Source organism: Somniosus microcephalus, chromosome 22 (assembly GCF_052327205.1).
Source record: "Somniosus microcephalus isolate GS21.2 chromosome 22, FLI_Smic_1.0, whole genome shotgun sequence".
Classification (NCBI taxonomy): domain Eukaryota; kingdom Metazoa; phylum Chordata; class Chondrichthyes; order Squaliformes; family Somniosidae; genus Somniosus; species Somniosus microcephalus.
In genome coordinates this window covers 48,809,762-48,827,978 of record NC_141008.1, presented here as the reverse complement: position 1 = coordinate 48,827,978, position 18,217 = coordinate 48,809,762, and the positions used below count along the sequence as shown (strand labels likewise).

General features: G+C 48.2%; 2 protein-coding genes across 2 annotated transcripts in view; one reads left to right on the top strand and one right to left on the bottom strand.

The window, feature by feature from the left end:
* Positions 1-18,217, top strand: part of fam222ba (family with sequence similarity 222 member Ba) — a 154,038-nt gene that overhangs the window by 62,268 nt on the left and 73,553 nt on the right. The gene's annotated exons all lie outside the window — the stretch shown is intronic.
* Positions 1-18,217, bottom strand: part of LOC147102284 (transient receptor potential cation channel subfamily V member 3-like) — a 72,798-nt gene that overhangs the window by 8,532 nt on the left and 46,049 nt on the right. Inside the window, 12 exon segments of the mRNA XM_085965112.1 lie at positions 994-1,091; positions 2,210-2,478; positions 3,059-3,125; positions 7,471-7,636; positions 9,551-9,598; positions 9,600-9,622; positions 10,977-11,000; positions 11,002-11,058; positions 11,823-11,972; positions 12,597-12,770; positions 14,734-15,011; positions 16,911-17,051. Coding sequence (XP_085821238.1) covers positions 994-1,091; positions 2,210-2,478; positions 3,059-3,125; positions 7,471-7,636; positions 9,551-9,598; positions 9,600-9,622; positions 10,977-11,000; positions 11,002-11,058; positions 11,823-11,972; positions 12,597-12,770; positions 14,734-15,011; positions 16,911-17,051 — 1,495 coding nt within the window.

Sequence of the window (18,217 nt, the reverse complement as noted above, 5' to 3'; positions counted from 1 at the left end):
ACTGGACACATACTTGAGGACTAATTTGCAGGGTTTGGGGGAGAAAGCTGATGAGTGGGACTAATTTGGAGAACTCTTTCAAAGAGCCAGCACAGGCACGATGGGCCGAATGGCCTCCTGTGCTGAAAGATTCCATCATTCTAAACTGAGGCAACACCTGCCTGTTCAGGTGTGAGCTAATGATTCCATGGGCTTAATCATAGTAGAGCCGGGAGTTCTGGTGTCATGTTCAAGATTCCTCCCTCAACTCACACCATCAAAAACCAATTAACTAGCCATTCATTGATGTTTGTGGGAGTTTTCTGTATGCAAACTGTCGACCATATTTGCCTACATAACAACTTTAAAAAAAAATCATGTGATGTAGGCGTCGCTGGCAAGGCCAGCATTTATTGCCCATCCCTAATTGCCCTTGAGAAGGTGGTGGTGAGCCGCCTTGAACCGCTGCAGGCCATGTGGTGAAGGTGCTTCCACAGTGCTGTTAGGGAGGGAGTTCCAGGATTTTTACCCAGCGGCGATGAAGGAACGGCGATATATTTCCAAGTCAGGATGGTGTGTGACTTGGAGGGGAACTTGGAGGTGGTGGTGTTCCCATGCGCCTGCTGCCCTTGTCCGTCTAGGTGGTAGAGGTTGCAGGTTTGGGAGGTGCTGCCGAAGAAGCCTTGGCGAGTTGCTGCAGTGCATCTTGTAGAAGGTGCACACTGCAGCCACGGTGCGCCAGTGGTGGAGGGAGTGAATGTTTAAGGTGGTGGATTAGGTGCCAATGAAGCGGTTTGCTTTGTCCTGGATGGTGTCGAGCTTCTCGAGTGTTGATGGAGCTGCACTCATCCAGGCAAGTGGAGAGTATTCCATCACACTTGTGCCGTTGTAGGTGGTGGAAAGGGTTTTGGGGAGTCTGGACACAAAACTGCCTTGAAAAGAAATTCATTGTATCTGAAGCGAGGCATTGCTGAGATGTGGGGATGTGCGAGATTAATACAGCTCTTGTTTTACCTGATGTATCTCTTGCCATTGAGCTCTTCTCCCAGTTGAAATTTCTCCCTCAGACACTTTGGCAAACATTGCTCCAGACTCAGAATGGTTCTTGCTCTCTTGGATGAGTTTGTTCAGCGAGGAGAAAAAACAAAGCAAAATAATTACACCATCCGCTTCCTGTGTTAATTTAACGAGCCGTATCAGCTCTGTTAATTTTTTTGAACCTGTTCATTTATTTTTCAGTGTATAAGGAATTCTTGGTAACCTGGTGGTCCAGTAATGTCGAAGCTGGATTTGTTACTTGGGGGGCCTTTGGGTCGAGGTGTTGCCATCAGTGCAGTTTCTGAGTTAGCCTTCTAGAAGTTTCTTTTGTACAAAAAATCTGGGCACCAAATCTTTTTTTTCCCCAATTACTTGTCCCGGCATGTGGAGTTGTTCTTAATGACTTAAGTCATTAGTTAATGGAGCAGCAACAAAGCAATCCGAGCTCAAGGAATGAGTCACCTTAGAGTCTGATGAGTCTACCCTCCCTTGGGGACATGCCCTTGTATAGTTAATGTCACTCAGCTCCCCCGATGGGCTGGTCGGTAAATGCACAGCCTGGTCTGACAGAGCCTCACAGACCACAGGGGGTGGTGGTGGTCCCTGGTCCCTCCCTTGATCTCGGGCTTGGGGGGGGGGGGGGGGGGTCCCAGGGATGCCCTTGGTCTTGTGCCTGGGGAGGGTCCCAGGTCTGCCCTTGGTCTCTGGCTTGGGGAGGGTCCCAGGTCCACCCTTGATCTCGGGCCTGGAAGGGTGGGGGTCCCAGGGATGCCCTTGGTCTCTGGCCTGGAAAGGGGGGAGGGAGCCCAGAGACACCCTTGATCTGTGCTATGATCTTGGCGGGGGCATTGGAAGGGGAGCTGTAAGCTTTAGTGCCCTGGGGTTGGGATAGGGAAAATGGGCTGGAGTTCCCACTCTTGATCACTGCCCATTGAGCCCTGCGGGAAGTGCACATTCATGGACTTTGGGTGAGGACAGGATCTGGTTCCCTATGACTCCCTCCCTATAGGGCCTGGCGATGCTCACTATTCAGGCTCACACACGACGAATGGCCACTTGGAATGAGGTACCAGGAGGGCGGCTGGCACCTGTAGCGCAAGGCACTGCCTTCAGGACGACGGGAGAAGATTCAGGAGGAAAGGTTTCTCCTGGTCTGAAGATGTTGGGAGAAGCAAATACAGTACTTTGATACCTGAAGCTTCCATATGTTCTTGCTCTCTTTGGAAATATGCCCCATCGCGTCTCCCATCAGGGCGATCAGCATATTCAGCAGGAGGATGAAGGTCAGAACGACGTATATCACCAGGAAGAAGAGGAAGAGCTGCGGGTATTCTGCCTGACGCTGTATTTCCAGATCACCCATCCCAATGGTTAGCTTGAAGAGATCCAGCACTGCAGTGTTGAAAGACTCAAAAGGGCTACACATTCTCTCGGAGCATTTCTGAATCAGGGAGGCGAGCGCTGTTGGCAGCAGAATTTACATTAATATGTGTCTGAGGAAAAAGTGAAATTCAAACTGAGCTGCCTCAGATTAATATATAAATACTGCAGTTTCACCTACGGCATTGGGCTCTCTCTCCTTTTCTTGCTTGCGCACTCTTTCTCTCGTTCTCTCATGCTCTCGTGTGTGTTCTCTCTCGTGTTCTCTCTCTCTCACACTCATGCTCCCATGCTCTTTTTCTCTCTCTCTCCCTCTTTCTCTTTCAGTGGAGGCAGAGAAGATCCATCAGGATGTGCTGAAGATAATACCATTTTATAGAATGTGTTAGTGATGGAGGGTGTCTCGATAATATAATGGATAAATTTAACTAACCCAGAGTAAACTAGGAATGCTGTAATGGAAATCTGGCAACAGAACCGGGTCCAGTAAATGCAGTGCGAGACTCCGGTGTAATCTGCAGTGGAATGGTCTCGAAGACCTGCTTCTTTCAGAACCCAATCAAATGTGACACTCAGCTGGGCGCCCTTACGCTGAGATTGTTTTCTATTTAAACTGTGACCATTGCTAAGGGAAATAACTCATTAAAATTCACTTTTTTACCTGTGCCAAATCCGATTAGGAACAGCAAATAGACAAACAGGAATCGCACCACATCAGTTAACAGAATCTGAAAGAAGGACACAAGAACTGTGACACAATAACCTGATCAGACAACGATTCCATTCAGAGACCGGGTATAGAGTGGGAATGAGTTGCTTGCGCTACCCAAATCAGAATAACTCTAATCTACCTTAGACATTAGCTTCCTTGGCTTGACATTACCAAGGTCCCAGTAGCTGTTTAAGGGGTGCACGCAGTAGAATGGGACAGTGGATGGTTTGCACAATAGAGAAAGTTGAACGCTCTGTGGTTCAGGTCTACAGTGGCCCTGTTGCTTTCTGACCTCGCCACTGGCACCGGGGAAATTTACAAAATGAAGCCAGTTTCTTCTTCTTACCAGAGAAAGGGAGGAACAGATTAAGAACTTTTTTTTTTAAATAAAGGCCTTGCCGCTTCTCTTAACCTGAGGGGCCCCAGAATCACTTCACATAATGCATTGCTTCCAAGTGTATTGGCTCTCGGGGAGTTAAATGCAGCACAGTACAGCTTGTGCACAGCAAGCTCCCATGAGCAGTAATGAGCTGAATGACCAACTCCTTTGGTTTCAGTGGTATTGTTTGAGGAAGCAGTGTTGGCCAGTAGCAGGAAAAGCCACCTGCTCCTCTTCAGAGAGTGTCAGGGGATGTCCACCTGAGCAGGCAGATGGGACCTTGCTTTAATGTTTAATTAAATGGAGGACATTTAAGAACATAAATAGAAGCAGGAGTTGGCCATTCGGACCCTCGAGCCTGTTCCGCCATTTAATGAGATCATGGCTGATCATCCAAATTCAGTACCCTGTCCCTGCTTTCTCCCCATATCCCTTGATCGCTTTAGCCTTAAGAAATATATCTAATTCCTCCCTTAATGAATTGGCCTCAACTGCCTTCTGTGGTAGAGAATTCCACAGGTTCACCACTCTCTGGGTGAAGAAATTCCTCCTCATCTCAGTCCTAAATGGCTTACCCCTTATCCTTAGACTGTGACCCCTGGTTCTGGACTCCCCCGCCATCGGGAACATCCTGCATCTAATCTGTCTAGTCCTGTTAGAATTTTATAAGTTTCAATGAGATCCCCTCTCATTCTTCTAAACTCTAGCAAATATAAGCCTAATTGACCCAATCTCTCCTCATATGTCATTCCTGCCATCCCAGGTATCAGTTTGGTGAATCTTCGCTGCACGCCCTCCATGGCAAGAACATCCTTCCTCAGATAAGGCGACCAAAACTGCACACAATACTCAAGATGTGGCCTCACCAAGGCCCTGTACAACTGCAGCAAGACATCCTTGCTCCTGTACTCGAATCCTCTCGCTACGAAGGCCAACATACCATTTGCCGCCTTAACCGCCTGCTGCACCTACATGCTTACCTTCAGCGACTGGTGCATAAGGACACCCAGGTCTCGTTGCACTTCCCCTTTTCCCAATCTATTGCCGTTCAGATAATCTGCCTTTCTGTTTTTGCCACCAAAGTGGATAACCTCGCATTTATCCACATTTGGCAGATGCAGTATAATCACCCAACCTGTCCAAATCATACTGGAGTTTCTCGGCATCCTCCTCACAGCACACACGCCCACCCAGCTTTGTGTCGTCTGCAAACTTGGAGATATTACAACTAGTTCCCTCGTCTAGATCATTAATATATACTGTGACTAGCTGGGGTCCTAGCACCGACCACTGCGGTACCCCACTAGTCACTGCCTGCCACTCGGAAAAAGACCCGTTTATTCCAACTCTTTGCTTCCTGTCTGCCAACCAGTTCTCTATCCAAGTCAGTACCTTGCCCCTAATCCCATGTGCCTTAACTTTACACGCTAATCTCTTATGCGGGACCTTATCAAAAGCCTTCTGAAAGTCCAAATACACCACATCCACTGGTTCTCCCTTATCTATTTTACCAGTTACATCCTCAAATAATTCCAGTAGATTAGTCAAGCACGATTTACCTTTTGTAAATCCATGTTGACTTTGTCCGATCCTGTCACTGTTTTCCAAGTGCTCTGCTATTACATCTTTTATAATGGACTCTAGCATTTTCCCCACTACCGATGTCAGGCTTATAATTCCCCGGTTTCTCTCTACCACCTTTTTTAAATAGTGGGGTTACATTAGCTACCCTCCAATCCATGGGAACTGTTCAGAGTCTATAGAATTTTGGAAGATGACCAATGCATCTACTATTTCTAGGGCCACTTAAGTACCCTAGGATGTAGATCATCAGGCCCTGGGGATTTATCGGCTTTCAATCCTGTCAATTTCCCTAACACCATTTCCCTACAAATACAGATTTCATTCAATTTCTCCCTCATTAGACCCTGTGTTCCCCGACATCTCTGGAAGGGTATTTGTGTCCTCCTTTGTGAAGACAGAACCAAAGTATGTATTTAATTGGTCTGCCATTTCTGTGTTCCCCATTATAAATTCCCCTGATTCTGACTGCAAGGGACCTACGCTTGACTTCACCAATCTTTTATCTTCACATATCTATAGAAGCTTTTACAGTCAGTTTTTATGTTCCCTGAAAGCTTACTCTCATACTCTATTTTCCCCCTCTTAATTAATCCATTTGTCCTCCTTTGTGAATCCTAAACTGCTCCCAATCCTCAGGTTTGTTGGTTTTTCTGGCCAATTTATATGTCCTCTCCTTGGATCTTATGCTATCCTTAATTTCCCTTGTTAGCCACGGTTGAGTCACCTTGTTAATTTTATTTTTATGCCAAACCGGGATGAACAAATTCTGTAGTTCATCCATGCGATCTTTAAATGTTTGCTATTACCTATCCACCGTCAATCCTTTAAGTAACGTTCCCCAATCCATCCTAGCCAACTCGTGCCTCATACCATCGTAGTTTCCTTTATTTAAATTCAGGACACTCGTCTCTGAGTCAACTACTTCACTCTCCATCTTAATGAAGAATTATATCATATGATCGCTCCTCCCCAAGGGGCCTCGCACATCAACATTGCTAATTAATCCTTTCACATTACATAATACCCAGCCTAAGATGGCCTGATCTAGTTGGTTCCTCGACATATTGGTCCAGGAAACCGTCCTGTATACACTCTAGGAATTCCTCCTCCATAGTATTGTTACTAATTTGGTTAGCCCAATCTATATGTAGATTAAAGTCACCCATGATAACTGCTCTGCCCTTATTGCACGCATCTCTAATTTCCCATTTAATGCCATCCCGAACCTCAGCATTACTGTTTGGGGGTCTGTATACAACTCCCATTAACGTTTTCTGCCCCTTGGTATTTCTCTGCTCTACCCATACAGATTCCACATCATCAGAGCTAATATCCTTCCTTACTATTGTGTTAATCTCCTCTTTAACCAGCAATGCTACCCCACCTCCTTTTCCTTTTTGCCTGTCCTGCCTGAATATTGAATACCCCTGGATGTTGAATTCCCAGCCTTGGTCACCCTGAAGCCATGTCTCTGTAATTCCAATTACATCATATCCGTTTACATCTATTTGCGCAGCTCATTCATCCACCTTATTACAAATGCTCCTCATTAAGACACAAAGCCTTCAGGCTTGTTTTTTTTAACACTTAGTCCTTTTAGAATTATTATTTACTGTAGCCCTGTTTGATTTACACCCTTGATTTCTCTGCCTCCCACTTTTGATTTTCTCCTTCCTGTCTTTTGTTCCTATCATGGCTGATCATCGACCTCCTCTCCACTTTCCCACACTATCTCCATATCCCTTGATTCCCTTACTGCCCAAAGATCTGTCGATCTCAGCCTTGAATATACTCAATGATTCAGCATCCACAGCCCTCTGGAGCAGAGAATTCCAAAGATTCACAACCCCCTGAGTGAGGAAATTTCTCCTCATCTCAGTCTTAAATGGCCAATCCTTTATCCTGAGACTATGACCCCCTAGTTCTAGACTCTTCAGCCAGGGGAAACAACCTCTCAGCATAGGACAATTAAACTCTGGAATTCCCTCCCTAAGTCTCCCCACCACTCTTTCCACCTTTGATTCTGCTTAAACCCGACCTCTTTGACCAAGCTTTTGTTCCTCTGGCTTGGTGTCAATCTTTGTCTGATTACACTCCTGTGAAGCACCCTGGGATGTTTTCCTATTTTAGAGGCGTTCTATGTGCAAGTTGTTTTATTGTTCGGGTGGACCATCCCCCGTTCATTTACACACCCCGCCTTCTCACTATCATTCAATCCCTTCCCTCTCCAGCAACAATCCTGTGTCTCTTGCAGCCTATTACGTTGTCCCTCTTCAAATAACCTTCCTTGCTCACTTATTCCCTTACCTCGATTACTCTTGGGGGGGCTGCTCCATCCACCTTCCCTTGGTCCTCTAACCCTCTTGTGTGTATGCCTGGTTTCGGAGATCTCACTTACCTTCTGTATCATGACGCTGTAGATTCCCATGCTCTGGAATCCCCGTGTGTAGTAGAGGATATTAAGCTAGCCGAGAGCCAGAGACCCAGCCTGTGCTGCTACGTATAGATCCACTCCTACCCACCATAGAATGGCAGCGGCGAACACCAACGCAGCCTGGAAAAAGCTGAAAGAAAAATCTTGCATTCATATAGCGCCTTTCACGACCACCGGATGTCCCAAAGCGTTTTACAGCCAGTAAAGTATTTTTTGAAGTGTAGTCACTGTTGTAGTGTAGGAAACTCGGCAGCCAATTTTCCACACAGCAAGCTCCCACAAACAGCAATGTGATAATGACCAGATCATCTCTTTTTGTGATGTAGGCCGAGTGAACAATATTGACCCCAGGACCCTGGCGAAACCCCCCCCCCCCCCCCCCCCCCCGCTCTTCAAAATTGTGACCGTGGGATCTTTTACATCCACCCAAGAGGGAGCCGCTTTAACATCTCATCTGAAAGACGGCAGTGCGGCACACCCTCGGTACAGCAGGGGAGTGTCAGCCGAGATTTTTGTGCTGGAGTTTCTGGAGTGGGGCTCGAGCCCATGACCTTGATTGAAAGGATGGCCGTCTAATCCAGAGGGAATCCAGTTCCAATTGGGACCATGCAAATAGTGCGAGACCCCTGGCACAAATATAAAAGATGGTGAGGTCTCGCGCTGATAATCTGGGCAGCCAGTTTGCTCCAGTCTGTATGCACCTCTGATCAAAAGGTCTGTGCAGTGGGGTTGAGAGAAAAGAAAAATAAAGACTAGAAGGATGGGGAAGAAAGATTGAAACCACAAAAAAAAGTCAAGAATCATAGAATGGTTACAGCACGGAAGAAGGCCGTGCCAACTCTCGGCTAGTCCCACTTCCCGCCCTTTCCCCGTAGTCCTGCAATTTCTTTCCTTCAGGTACTTATCCAATTCCCTTTTGAAAGCTGTGATTGAATCTGCCTCCACCACCCTTTCATGCAGTGCATTCCAGATCATAACCCCTTGCTGCCTAAAAAAGTTTTTCCTCATGTCGCCTTTGGCTCTTCTGCCAATCACCTTACATCTGTGTCCTCTGGTTCTCGACCCTTCTGCCAGTGGGAACAGTTTCTCTCTCTCTACTCTGTCTAAACCCCTCATGAATTTGAACACCTCTATCAAATCTCCTCTCAACCTTCTCTGCTCCAAGGAGAACAACCCCAGCTTCTCTAGTCTATCAACGTAACTGAAGTCCCTCATCCCTGGAATCATTCTCGTAAATCTTTTCTGCACCCTCTCTAAGGCCTTCACATCCTTCCTAAAGTGCGGTGCCCAGAATTGGACACAATACTCCAGTTGGGGCCGAACCAGTGTTTTATACAAGTTCATCATAATTTCCACACTTTTGTACTCTATACCTCTATTTATGAAGCCCAGGATCCCGTAAGCATTTTTAACTGCTTTCTCAACCTGCCCTGTCACCTTCAATGATTTGTGCACACATACCCCCAGGTCTCTCTGTTCATTCACCCCCTTTAGGATTGTACCCTTTAGTTTATTTTGCCTCTCTTCATTCTTTCTATCAAAATGCATCACTTTGCACTTTTCTGCGTTAAGAAAAAAACCATAGTAACAAGAGTGAGATGAATAAATTGTAAATTATAAATATGGTAATGTGATCTTAGAAAAAATATACTGACCAACCTCCTGGGCATTTCTAGCCTTTTGTTTCTTGTTTCAGATTTCTAGCACGCGTGTATTTCTGTACTGGGGGTAGATTTGCCCTCTTTTGCAAACAGCAATTCATACCATAAAATGGAATGACGATATGCAGAGTGAGGTACGGCAACACGGTCTGACCATGACGTGGGAGGGCAGTTACAGACGCGGAGTGCTCGGTCTGTGGTGCTCCTGTGCTGGCCAGAAGGAGGCGCACACGAGCGTCCTTTTGCAGCACTCTCTCTCGAGGTTGTACATTCAAGTCTTGGCGTTGGGCCTCGAACTTTTACCTTTTTTTGTCAACAATAGAATCTTGCATTATGGGTTAATGGCCAAAACGAAAGATTTAGCATTAATGAGAGAAACTCACAACAGGATGTGGAACCAGGCGTCTGTCATTAGTGATTGGAGGTCAGAGTCTCAACTGGGTTATCATCGCTATCTACAAAGATTAAAAAACATTTTGTTGGGTTTTAATTCAAATGATACCAACACAATGCAACCAGAACCAACAGAGCCGACCTCACTAAAACCAGCCCGACCCGCCAAAACCCATCCAATAAAACTTAACAAATCGAACCGCGCTCAATTTAACAAATCCAACTCAACATAATGAAACCAACCGAATTAAGCTCACCAAATCCAAACCAATGCAAACCAAACAATGAACCTTAACATGGTACAGCAAAATAAAGCATAACCTAACCCCATATTATTATGCAAATAACCGAATCAAACTTACAATGCTCCAAAACTGCAGCATAGCACAATATAAAATATACTAGAATGCAACATATTAAAGACTAGTTCCACACAACCAGGTACAACTCAACAGATATTCTAGGACAGAATCGAAACCACCACAATGCAATATACTGTAGCTCAATTAAATGTAACAAGAATTAGGAGCAGGAGTCGGCCACTCGGCCCCTCGAGCTTGCTCCACCATTCAATAAGATCATGGCTGATCATCGACCTCGACTCCACTTTCCCGTCCGATCCCCGTATCCCTTGGTTCCCCTAGAGTCCAAAAATCTATCGATCTCAGCCTTGAATACACTCAACGACTCAGTATCCACGGCCCTCTGGGGTAGAGAATTCCAAATATTCACAACCCTCTCAGTGAAGAAATTTCTCTTCATCTCATTCTTAAATGGCCGACCCCTTATCCTGAGACTGTGACTCCCTAGTTCTAGACTCTCCAGCCAGGGGAAACAGCCTCTCAACATCTACCCTGTCAAGCCCTCCAAGAATTTTCTGACAAGGCAGCACTCCCTCGGTATTACGTTGCATGCAATGGGAGCCCAGATTATGAACTTGATGCTGGCGTGAGGCTTGCCCAGAATGGAGTATACTACCACTTAATCTAACATGGGACAAAGATCGAGGAGTGAATCTCATCCTGGCCACTCTCGCTCACCACCTGGTTTATGGCCTATCTTGGTCTTGCTTACCTGCAAGTTTCAATGAGATCACCTCTCATTCTTCTAAATTCCAGAGAGTATAGGCCCAACCTCTCCTCATAGGACAACCCTCTCATCCCAGGGATCAATCTAGTGAACCTTTGTTGCACTGCCTCCGAGACAAGTATATCCTTCCTCAGATAAGGAGACCAGAACTGTGCACAGTACTCCAGGTGTGGTCTCACCAAGGCCCTGTACAATTGTAGCAAGACTTCTTTACTCTTATACTCCAACCCCCTTGCAATAAAGCCTAACATACCATTTGTCTTCCTAATTTCTTGCTGTACCAGCATCTTATGGAACACAACATAAAATAAATAATTTTATACTTACCTCCATGAAAAATAAAACAACAGCACATAAAAAAAATGAAAATTTGTCCACTTAATTCCCATGACGTGGTTCTGACATTCATCTGAGATGGAGACTGAAAATACAAAATGTTCACTATTATAAATATGATGGCCATAAACTGCATGTGTTTATTTCTGAGAGGCAAATAGACTCCATTATAATGTTATTTTAGAGTGGGGCGGAGTTCTGGCAGGGTGGGTCACCTCATCCCTAACCCCGACCCTCAAACTCCACCCGACCCTAATCCCGACCCTGAAACTCCACCCCGACCCACAAACTCCACCCCGACCCTCAAACTCCACTCAACCCTAATCCCGACCCTCTAGTGTCAGCCGTGGCTCAGTGGGTAGCTCTCTCTCACTCGCCTCTCAGTCAGAAGGCTGTGGGTTCAAGTCCCACTCCAGAGACTTGAGCACAAAAATCTAGGCTGTCACCCCAGTGCAGCACTGAGGGAGCGCTGCACTGTCGGAGGTGCTGTCTTTCAGATGAGACATTAAACTGAGGTCCCATCTGCTCTCTCAGGTGGGTATAAAGGATCCCACGGCACTATTTTGAAGAAGAACAGGGGAGTTCTCCCCGCTGTCCTGACCAATATTTATCCCGCAATCAACATCACTAAAACAGATTATCCAGACATTATCACAGTGCTGTTTGTGGGATCTTGCTGTGCACAAATTGGCTGCCGTGTTTCCCACATTACAACAGTGACTACACTCCACAAAGTACTTAATTGGCTGTAAAGCGCTTTGGGACATCCTGAGGTTGTGAAAGGCACTATAGAAATGCAAATCTTTTCTTTTTAGAGGAGCTACTTACCTCGATTACAGGAAACTGGTTATAATAAACATCAGTGAGAGTGATCACATACGACATGTACAGAACGCAGCTGACAATGAACATCCATCTTGCAAATTTCCCCCACTTCTGTTTGAGCAGAGTGTTCAACGGTTCCACGGACACCAATATGTCACGGTTCTGAATGGGAGGGAAAGAAATAATTAAACCCATTTTGACGCTGTGCTATGAAGTGTTAGAATATTAAACCATAGCGTTTTGTGCCCTGCGAGTTGGTATAAAAGGACATAAAAGGATACGGAGCCAAGGCAAGAGAATGAAGTTAAGATACAGATCAACCATGATCTCATTGAATGGTGGAACAGACTCGAGGGGCTGAATGGCCTCCTCCTGTTCCTAAAGGAGCAAGGCTGAGGGAGAAGATAAATTTTGGAAATAATGAGTAAGCAACAGTGGTTCAATGAAATGGTATTTAGGCAAGTTTGAAACTGTAGATGGAAAGGATGATGGAGGCAGGTAAATCGTTCCTGCTTTGAAGTCCTAGGAAAGAATGAGTTTGTTTAGAGGACAGTGTGATGAACCTCAAGGTGCTGTGCGCAAGGATGGCCCAATATCAGCCAAGGAAGCTTGAGGGAAGCAACACCCAGAGTAACGTCTGCAAAACGAAGACAGATGAAGGTTGCGAGGAGGCGAGTGACATTGGAGGCTTGAGGTGAGCGAGGAACAGCCTATCAGATAATTGCCCGGGAGCGCGACGAGAGATGATAAACTGGTGGACGCATCGATAAATTCAAGCAAGCTTGCCTGGATTTTGGTGTTAAACACGATCATTTTCAGAATGGAATTGTTTTCGAAGGTGTCCACGCCCGTGATATTGTAGAGCGAAGAGGAAATTGGCCCGTAGGCCCAGTGCGTGATTTTTCTCGAAAGTTCTTTGTGCTTGTCTTTCATTTCTCTTCTGAGAATATTTCTGAGGATCTGCAAGAACATAAAACGTCAAGACCATCCGTTAACCGTCACGTCCGTTCAGCAAACAGTCTTTACAAGGCTTGGCCTGGTCGGCAGACGCCCTGCTGTGGGTCAGAAGGCTGTAGGTTTGAACCCTGAATCCATAGCTGAGGCCGGCACTCCAGTACAGCACCAAGAGAGGGCTGCGATGCTGGAGGTGCCATTGTCCGACTGAAACCGATGATGTGCAGGGAATTCACACCAAGTCCCGTTCACCCATCACCCCTGTGCTCGCTGACCTACATTGGCTCCCAGTTAAGAAGCGCCTTGATTTCAAAATTCTCATCCTTGTTTTTAAATCCCTCCATGGCCTCGCCCCTCCCTATCTCTGTAATCTCCTTCAGCCCCACAACTTCCCGAGATATCTGCGCTCCTCTAATTCTGCCCTTTTGAGCATCCCTGATTATAATCACTCAACCATTGGTGGCCGTGCCTTCAGCTTCCTAGGCCCTAAGCTCTGGAATTCCCTGCCTAAACCTATCCGCCTCGCTACCTCTCTTTTCTCCTTTAAGACGCTCCTTAAAACCTACCTCTTTGACCAAGCTTTTGGACACCTGCCCTAATTTATCCTTATGTGGCTTGGTGTCAAATTTTTTGTCTTAAAATACTCCCATGCAGCGCCTTGGGACGTTTTACTACATTAAAGGCGCTATATAAATACAAGGTGTTGTTGTGCGTCTAAAGCAGGTCACAGTATAAAGCGCGTTTTTAAAGGTTGGGTTTTTACGACATTCCGACAGTTTCAGGCTCCATGTTACTGATCCCAGTTTGTTTTTTTAAAGTGAATTCAAATTCTCAAACTACCATGGTGGGGTCAGAGCTCCCGTTCTCTGGATTACTCGGCCAGTGACCACTACCATATCTCTCTTAGCCCTTTAAGGTTTAGATATTAATGCTTAACTTCCATATTAAAGTACCTCCAAGACAAATACAAAATGCCCCTTAAAGAAAAGAAAGACTTGCATTTCTATAGCGCCTTTCACGACCACCGGACGTCCCAAATCGCTTTACAGCCAATGACGTACATTTTGAAGTGGAGTCACTGTTGTAATGTGGGAAACACGGCAGCCAAGTTGCACACAGCAAGCTCCTACACAGCAATGTGATAATGACCAGATCATCTGTTTTAGTGATGGTGATTGAGGGATAAATATTGGCTCTAGGATACTGGGGAGAACTCCCCTGCTCTTCCTCAAAATAGTGCCGTGGGATCTTTTACCTGAGAGAGCAGACAGGTTCTTGTTACGTTAATTGAGGTTTGATTAAATGCGTAAACAGGGTTCCCGCTGAAGTTAAGGTGATGAGCTGGAAGGTCCCGAGGAAATCGCTCCTAGTATTACCGTGCATTTTGTGATATATTTATGTAGTGCAGGTTTCAGCCAGCGGAGGGCGGTCGCGCACCAAGTAACACTTTACATCGAGTTAGTGAGCGGAATTCCCCTTCACTGACACACCAACGGGCAATGGCATCAATCAGAACCGACTCCTGAGGGAAAGTGCGTATATGTCTGTGTGCGTGAGTGTGTGTGCACGTGAGTGTGTGTGTGCGCATGAGTGTGCGCGCGAGTGTGTGTGTGCATGTGTGAGTATCTGCATAGAACATGTGTGTGCACGTGAGTGTGCGCACGTGAGTGTGCGCACATGAGTGTGTGTGCACGTGTGCGTGAGTGCACGTATGTGTGTGAGTGTGTGTGCACGTGACTATGAGTGTGTGCATGTGTGAGTATGTGCATAGAACATGTGTGTGTGTGCATGTGTGTGCCAGGCTCGGAGAGGATCCGGCTCAGCTGCAATGTCCCCGTCTGACGATGGTTGAATCTCAGCAGGTGGGCGAGCTGCCCACGGCCCTGGAACGAGCCACCACCCCTCCCATGCCATCACCAGTATTACGGTACCCAGTGCCCATTCTATAGAGAAATAGAGAAATTCTTGCCTCAAACTTGCCCAGTTTGGCTGCGAGCTGCAATGGGGTCAGTCCCTTCACATTCTTGATTTCTTCCAGATTGCTGACTTTGCTTTCGATCAAGATCTTGTACATTTCAGTTACGAACGTTGTGTTGTCCTCAGTGTCGTCGGCAACAGTGACCAGTGCGTGTAGGACAGTGTTTCCCTCGGAATCCTGCTCATCAACCTTCGTTCTTTCATTGCCCGTCAGAAGCGTAACTATCTCCGGCTGATTGGTGCAGGCAGCCAGGGCCAGCGGGAGTGCACCTGTGATGTACGACATATTTAGAAACAGCAACAACTCATCTGTGGCTTTGTTACCTCCAGACTCCGACTATTCCAACACTGTCCTGTCCGGCCTCCGTCAACCTCAGCTCATAAAATGCTGCTGCCCCGTCTCCCAACTTATTCCCCTATTCCTACATTACAACAGAGACTACACTTCAAAGGTACCTCATTGGCTGTGGAGAGCGTTGGGACATCCTGGGCTGTGAAAGGCTCTGTATAAATACACGTCTTTCTAACTCGCCCCCAGCCCTGTCATCACCCCTGTGCTTGCCGGCCTACATTGGCTCCCAGTCTGGCAACGCCTCGAATTTAATCTTGTTTTCAAATCCCTCCATGGCCCTCGCCGCTCCCTATCCCTGTAACTCCTCCAGCCCCACAACACCTCAACTCCATTTTCCTGCCATTGCTCCGTATCCCTGATTCCCTTACCCAACAAAATCTATCGATCTCGGTCTTGACATTTCCAATTGACTCCCAGAGTCCACGGCATTTTTTTGGTGAGAGTTCCAGATTTCCACTGCTCTTTGTGTGAAGAACTGCTTCCTGACATCACCCCTGAACGGCCTGGCTCTAATTTTAAGGTTCTGCCCCCTTGTTCTGGACTCCCCCCACCAGAGGAAATAGTTTCTCTCGATCGACCCGATAGAATCCTTTAATCATCTTAAACACCTCGATTCGATCACCCCTTAATCTTCTAAACTCCAGGAAATACAAGCCCAGTCTGTGCAACCTGTCCTCGGAATTTAGCCCCGATATTATTCTGGTTACTCTGCGCGGCTCCCCCTCCAAGGACAATATATCCTTCCCGAGGGTCGGTGCCCAGAACTGAACCCAGTTACTGCAGGTGGGGTCTGACCAGAGCTTTATACAACTGAAGCTTCACTTCCTCACTTTATATTCCAAACCCCTCGAAATACAGGCCAACATCCCATTAGCCTTTTGATTGCTTTTTGTGCCTGTGCACTGGCTTTGAGTGATTTGTGTTCATGGACACCAAAGTCCCTTCGCTCCTCCACAGCTCCTCATCTCTCACCAGGAAGAAAATATTCCCATTTGTCTTTCTCGGATCCAAGGTGGATGACCTCACATTTCCCCGCATTGACCTCCAGCAGCCACAGTTTCCCCACTCACTCACCAGCAAGTTTCTTTCATCTATACAATAATAGTTCTTTGAACTTCCCTCCTGAGCTCCGGATTCTCCCGCCGACCCACTCTCCCACCTCCCGACATCCTCACTGCGTTAGAGTCGAGACTCATCGCACTGTCTTCTGCTCTAACCCATTCTTTCCCAGGAATCGCCAAACCCTGGGGCTCCTCGGTCTCCCCTTCCTCCTCGTCACTGCTCTGAAGGACCCCGGGATATGCAGGCAACATTCCAATCCTGGTTGGGCTTTGTAGAGAGATAGTTGATTGGCACCCAATCCACCACCTTAAACATTTACTCCCTCCACCACCGGCGCACCGTGACTGCAGTGTGTACCATCTACAAGATGCGCTGCAGCAACTCGCCAAGGCTTCTTCGACAGCACCTCCCAAACCTGCGAACTCTACCACCTAGAAGGACAAGGGCAGCAAGCACATGGGAACACCATCACCTCCAAGTTCCCCTCCAAGTCACACACCGTCCTGACTTAGAAGCATATCGGCCGATCCTTCATCGTCACTGGGTCAAAATCCTGGAACTCCCTCCCCAACAGCACTGTGGGAGCACCTTCACCACACGGACTGCAGCGGTTCAAGAAGGTGGCTCACCACCACCTTCTCGACAACAACTGGGGATGGGCAATAAATGCTGGGCCTTGCCAGCAATGCCCAGATCCCGTGAGAATGAATTGTTTTGAAAGTTGAGTGGAGTTTAGCGAGTGAGGGTGAACTGACCAAAATAAAAACCATTCCGCTTTCTGTTCAGTCTGAAGAATGTTCCGTCTGTCTTTGCGTTGACATCGGCTCCTTTCTCCAGCAGCAGGAGCACGATATCCGGACAGCGCCGCTCGATGGCGATGTGCAGGGCTGTTTGACCTCGGAGAAAAAACAAAAGCAAACATCTTAAATCCAAGAACGTGTTTCCACCTCAATCTCAATGTCAGTTGCCCTCACACCCCCTCCCCCTCAGCCCCCCCTCACACCCCTCCCCTCACACCCCTCCCCCTCACACCCCCTCCCCTCACAACCCCTCCCCCTCACGACCCCTCATACTCCCTCCCCCTCACGACCCCTCCCCCTCACGACCCCTCCCCCTCACACCCACTCCCCTCACAGCCCCTCCCCCTCACACCCCTCCCCCTCATGACCCCCTCACACCCCTCCCCCTCATGACCCCTCCCCCTCACGACCCCCCCTCACAACCCCTCCCCCACACACCCCCTCCCCTCACGACCCCTCCCCCTCACAACCCCTCCCCTCGCACCCCTCCCCTTAAACTCCTTCCCCTCACATCCCCACCCCCTCCCCCTGCACCACTCCCCCTTAAACTCTTCCCCTCACACCCCCTTCCCCCTCACCCCCTCCCCCTCACGCCCCTGCCCCTCAAGCCCCCTCCCCCTTACAACCCCTCCCCCTCACACCCCCTCCCCCTCGCACCCCTCTCCTCCTTGCACCCCTCCCCCTCAAAACCCCTCCCCTCACAACCCCTTCCCCTCAAACCCCCCTCCCCTCAAATCCCTCCCCCTCAAACCCCCTCCCCTCCAATATATTAATATACTAGCTGAAGGGGGGGGGCGGGAAGGGGAAGGGGGGGGGCGGGGGAAGGGGGGGCGGGGGCGGAAGGGGGGCCCCGCTCTCCGAGCCCCGCCCCCCCCGGCTGAGAGCCCCGCTCTCCGAGCCCCCCCGGCCGAGCCCGATTGCGGCTCTGAGAGACGGCAGGCGGCCGAGCCCCGCCCCCCCCCGGCCGAGCCCGATTGCGGCTCTGAGAGACGGCCGGCAGCCGAGCCCCGCCCCCCCACCCCCCCGCCGTGATCAGAGCGCGGACCACAGCAGACGCGCAGCCACGTCCGCACGCCTGACCCTCGTGGCTGACGCCGTTGCCCTGGGTAACGTGACACGGCGGGGGGTGGGGGGGGTGGTGAGGAGCTTAGCAAAAGCGCAATCACCTAGCTCGGGCCTGGCTGGGCAAGAAAGGCGCAGGCTTTGAGGCCTAAGATAAAAATGGGGAAAGGTAGGAAAAAGAATGTTCAGGTTAGGTTTAC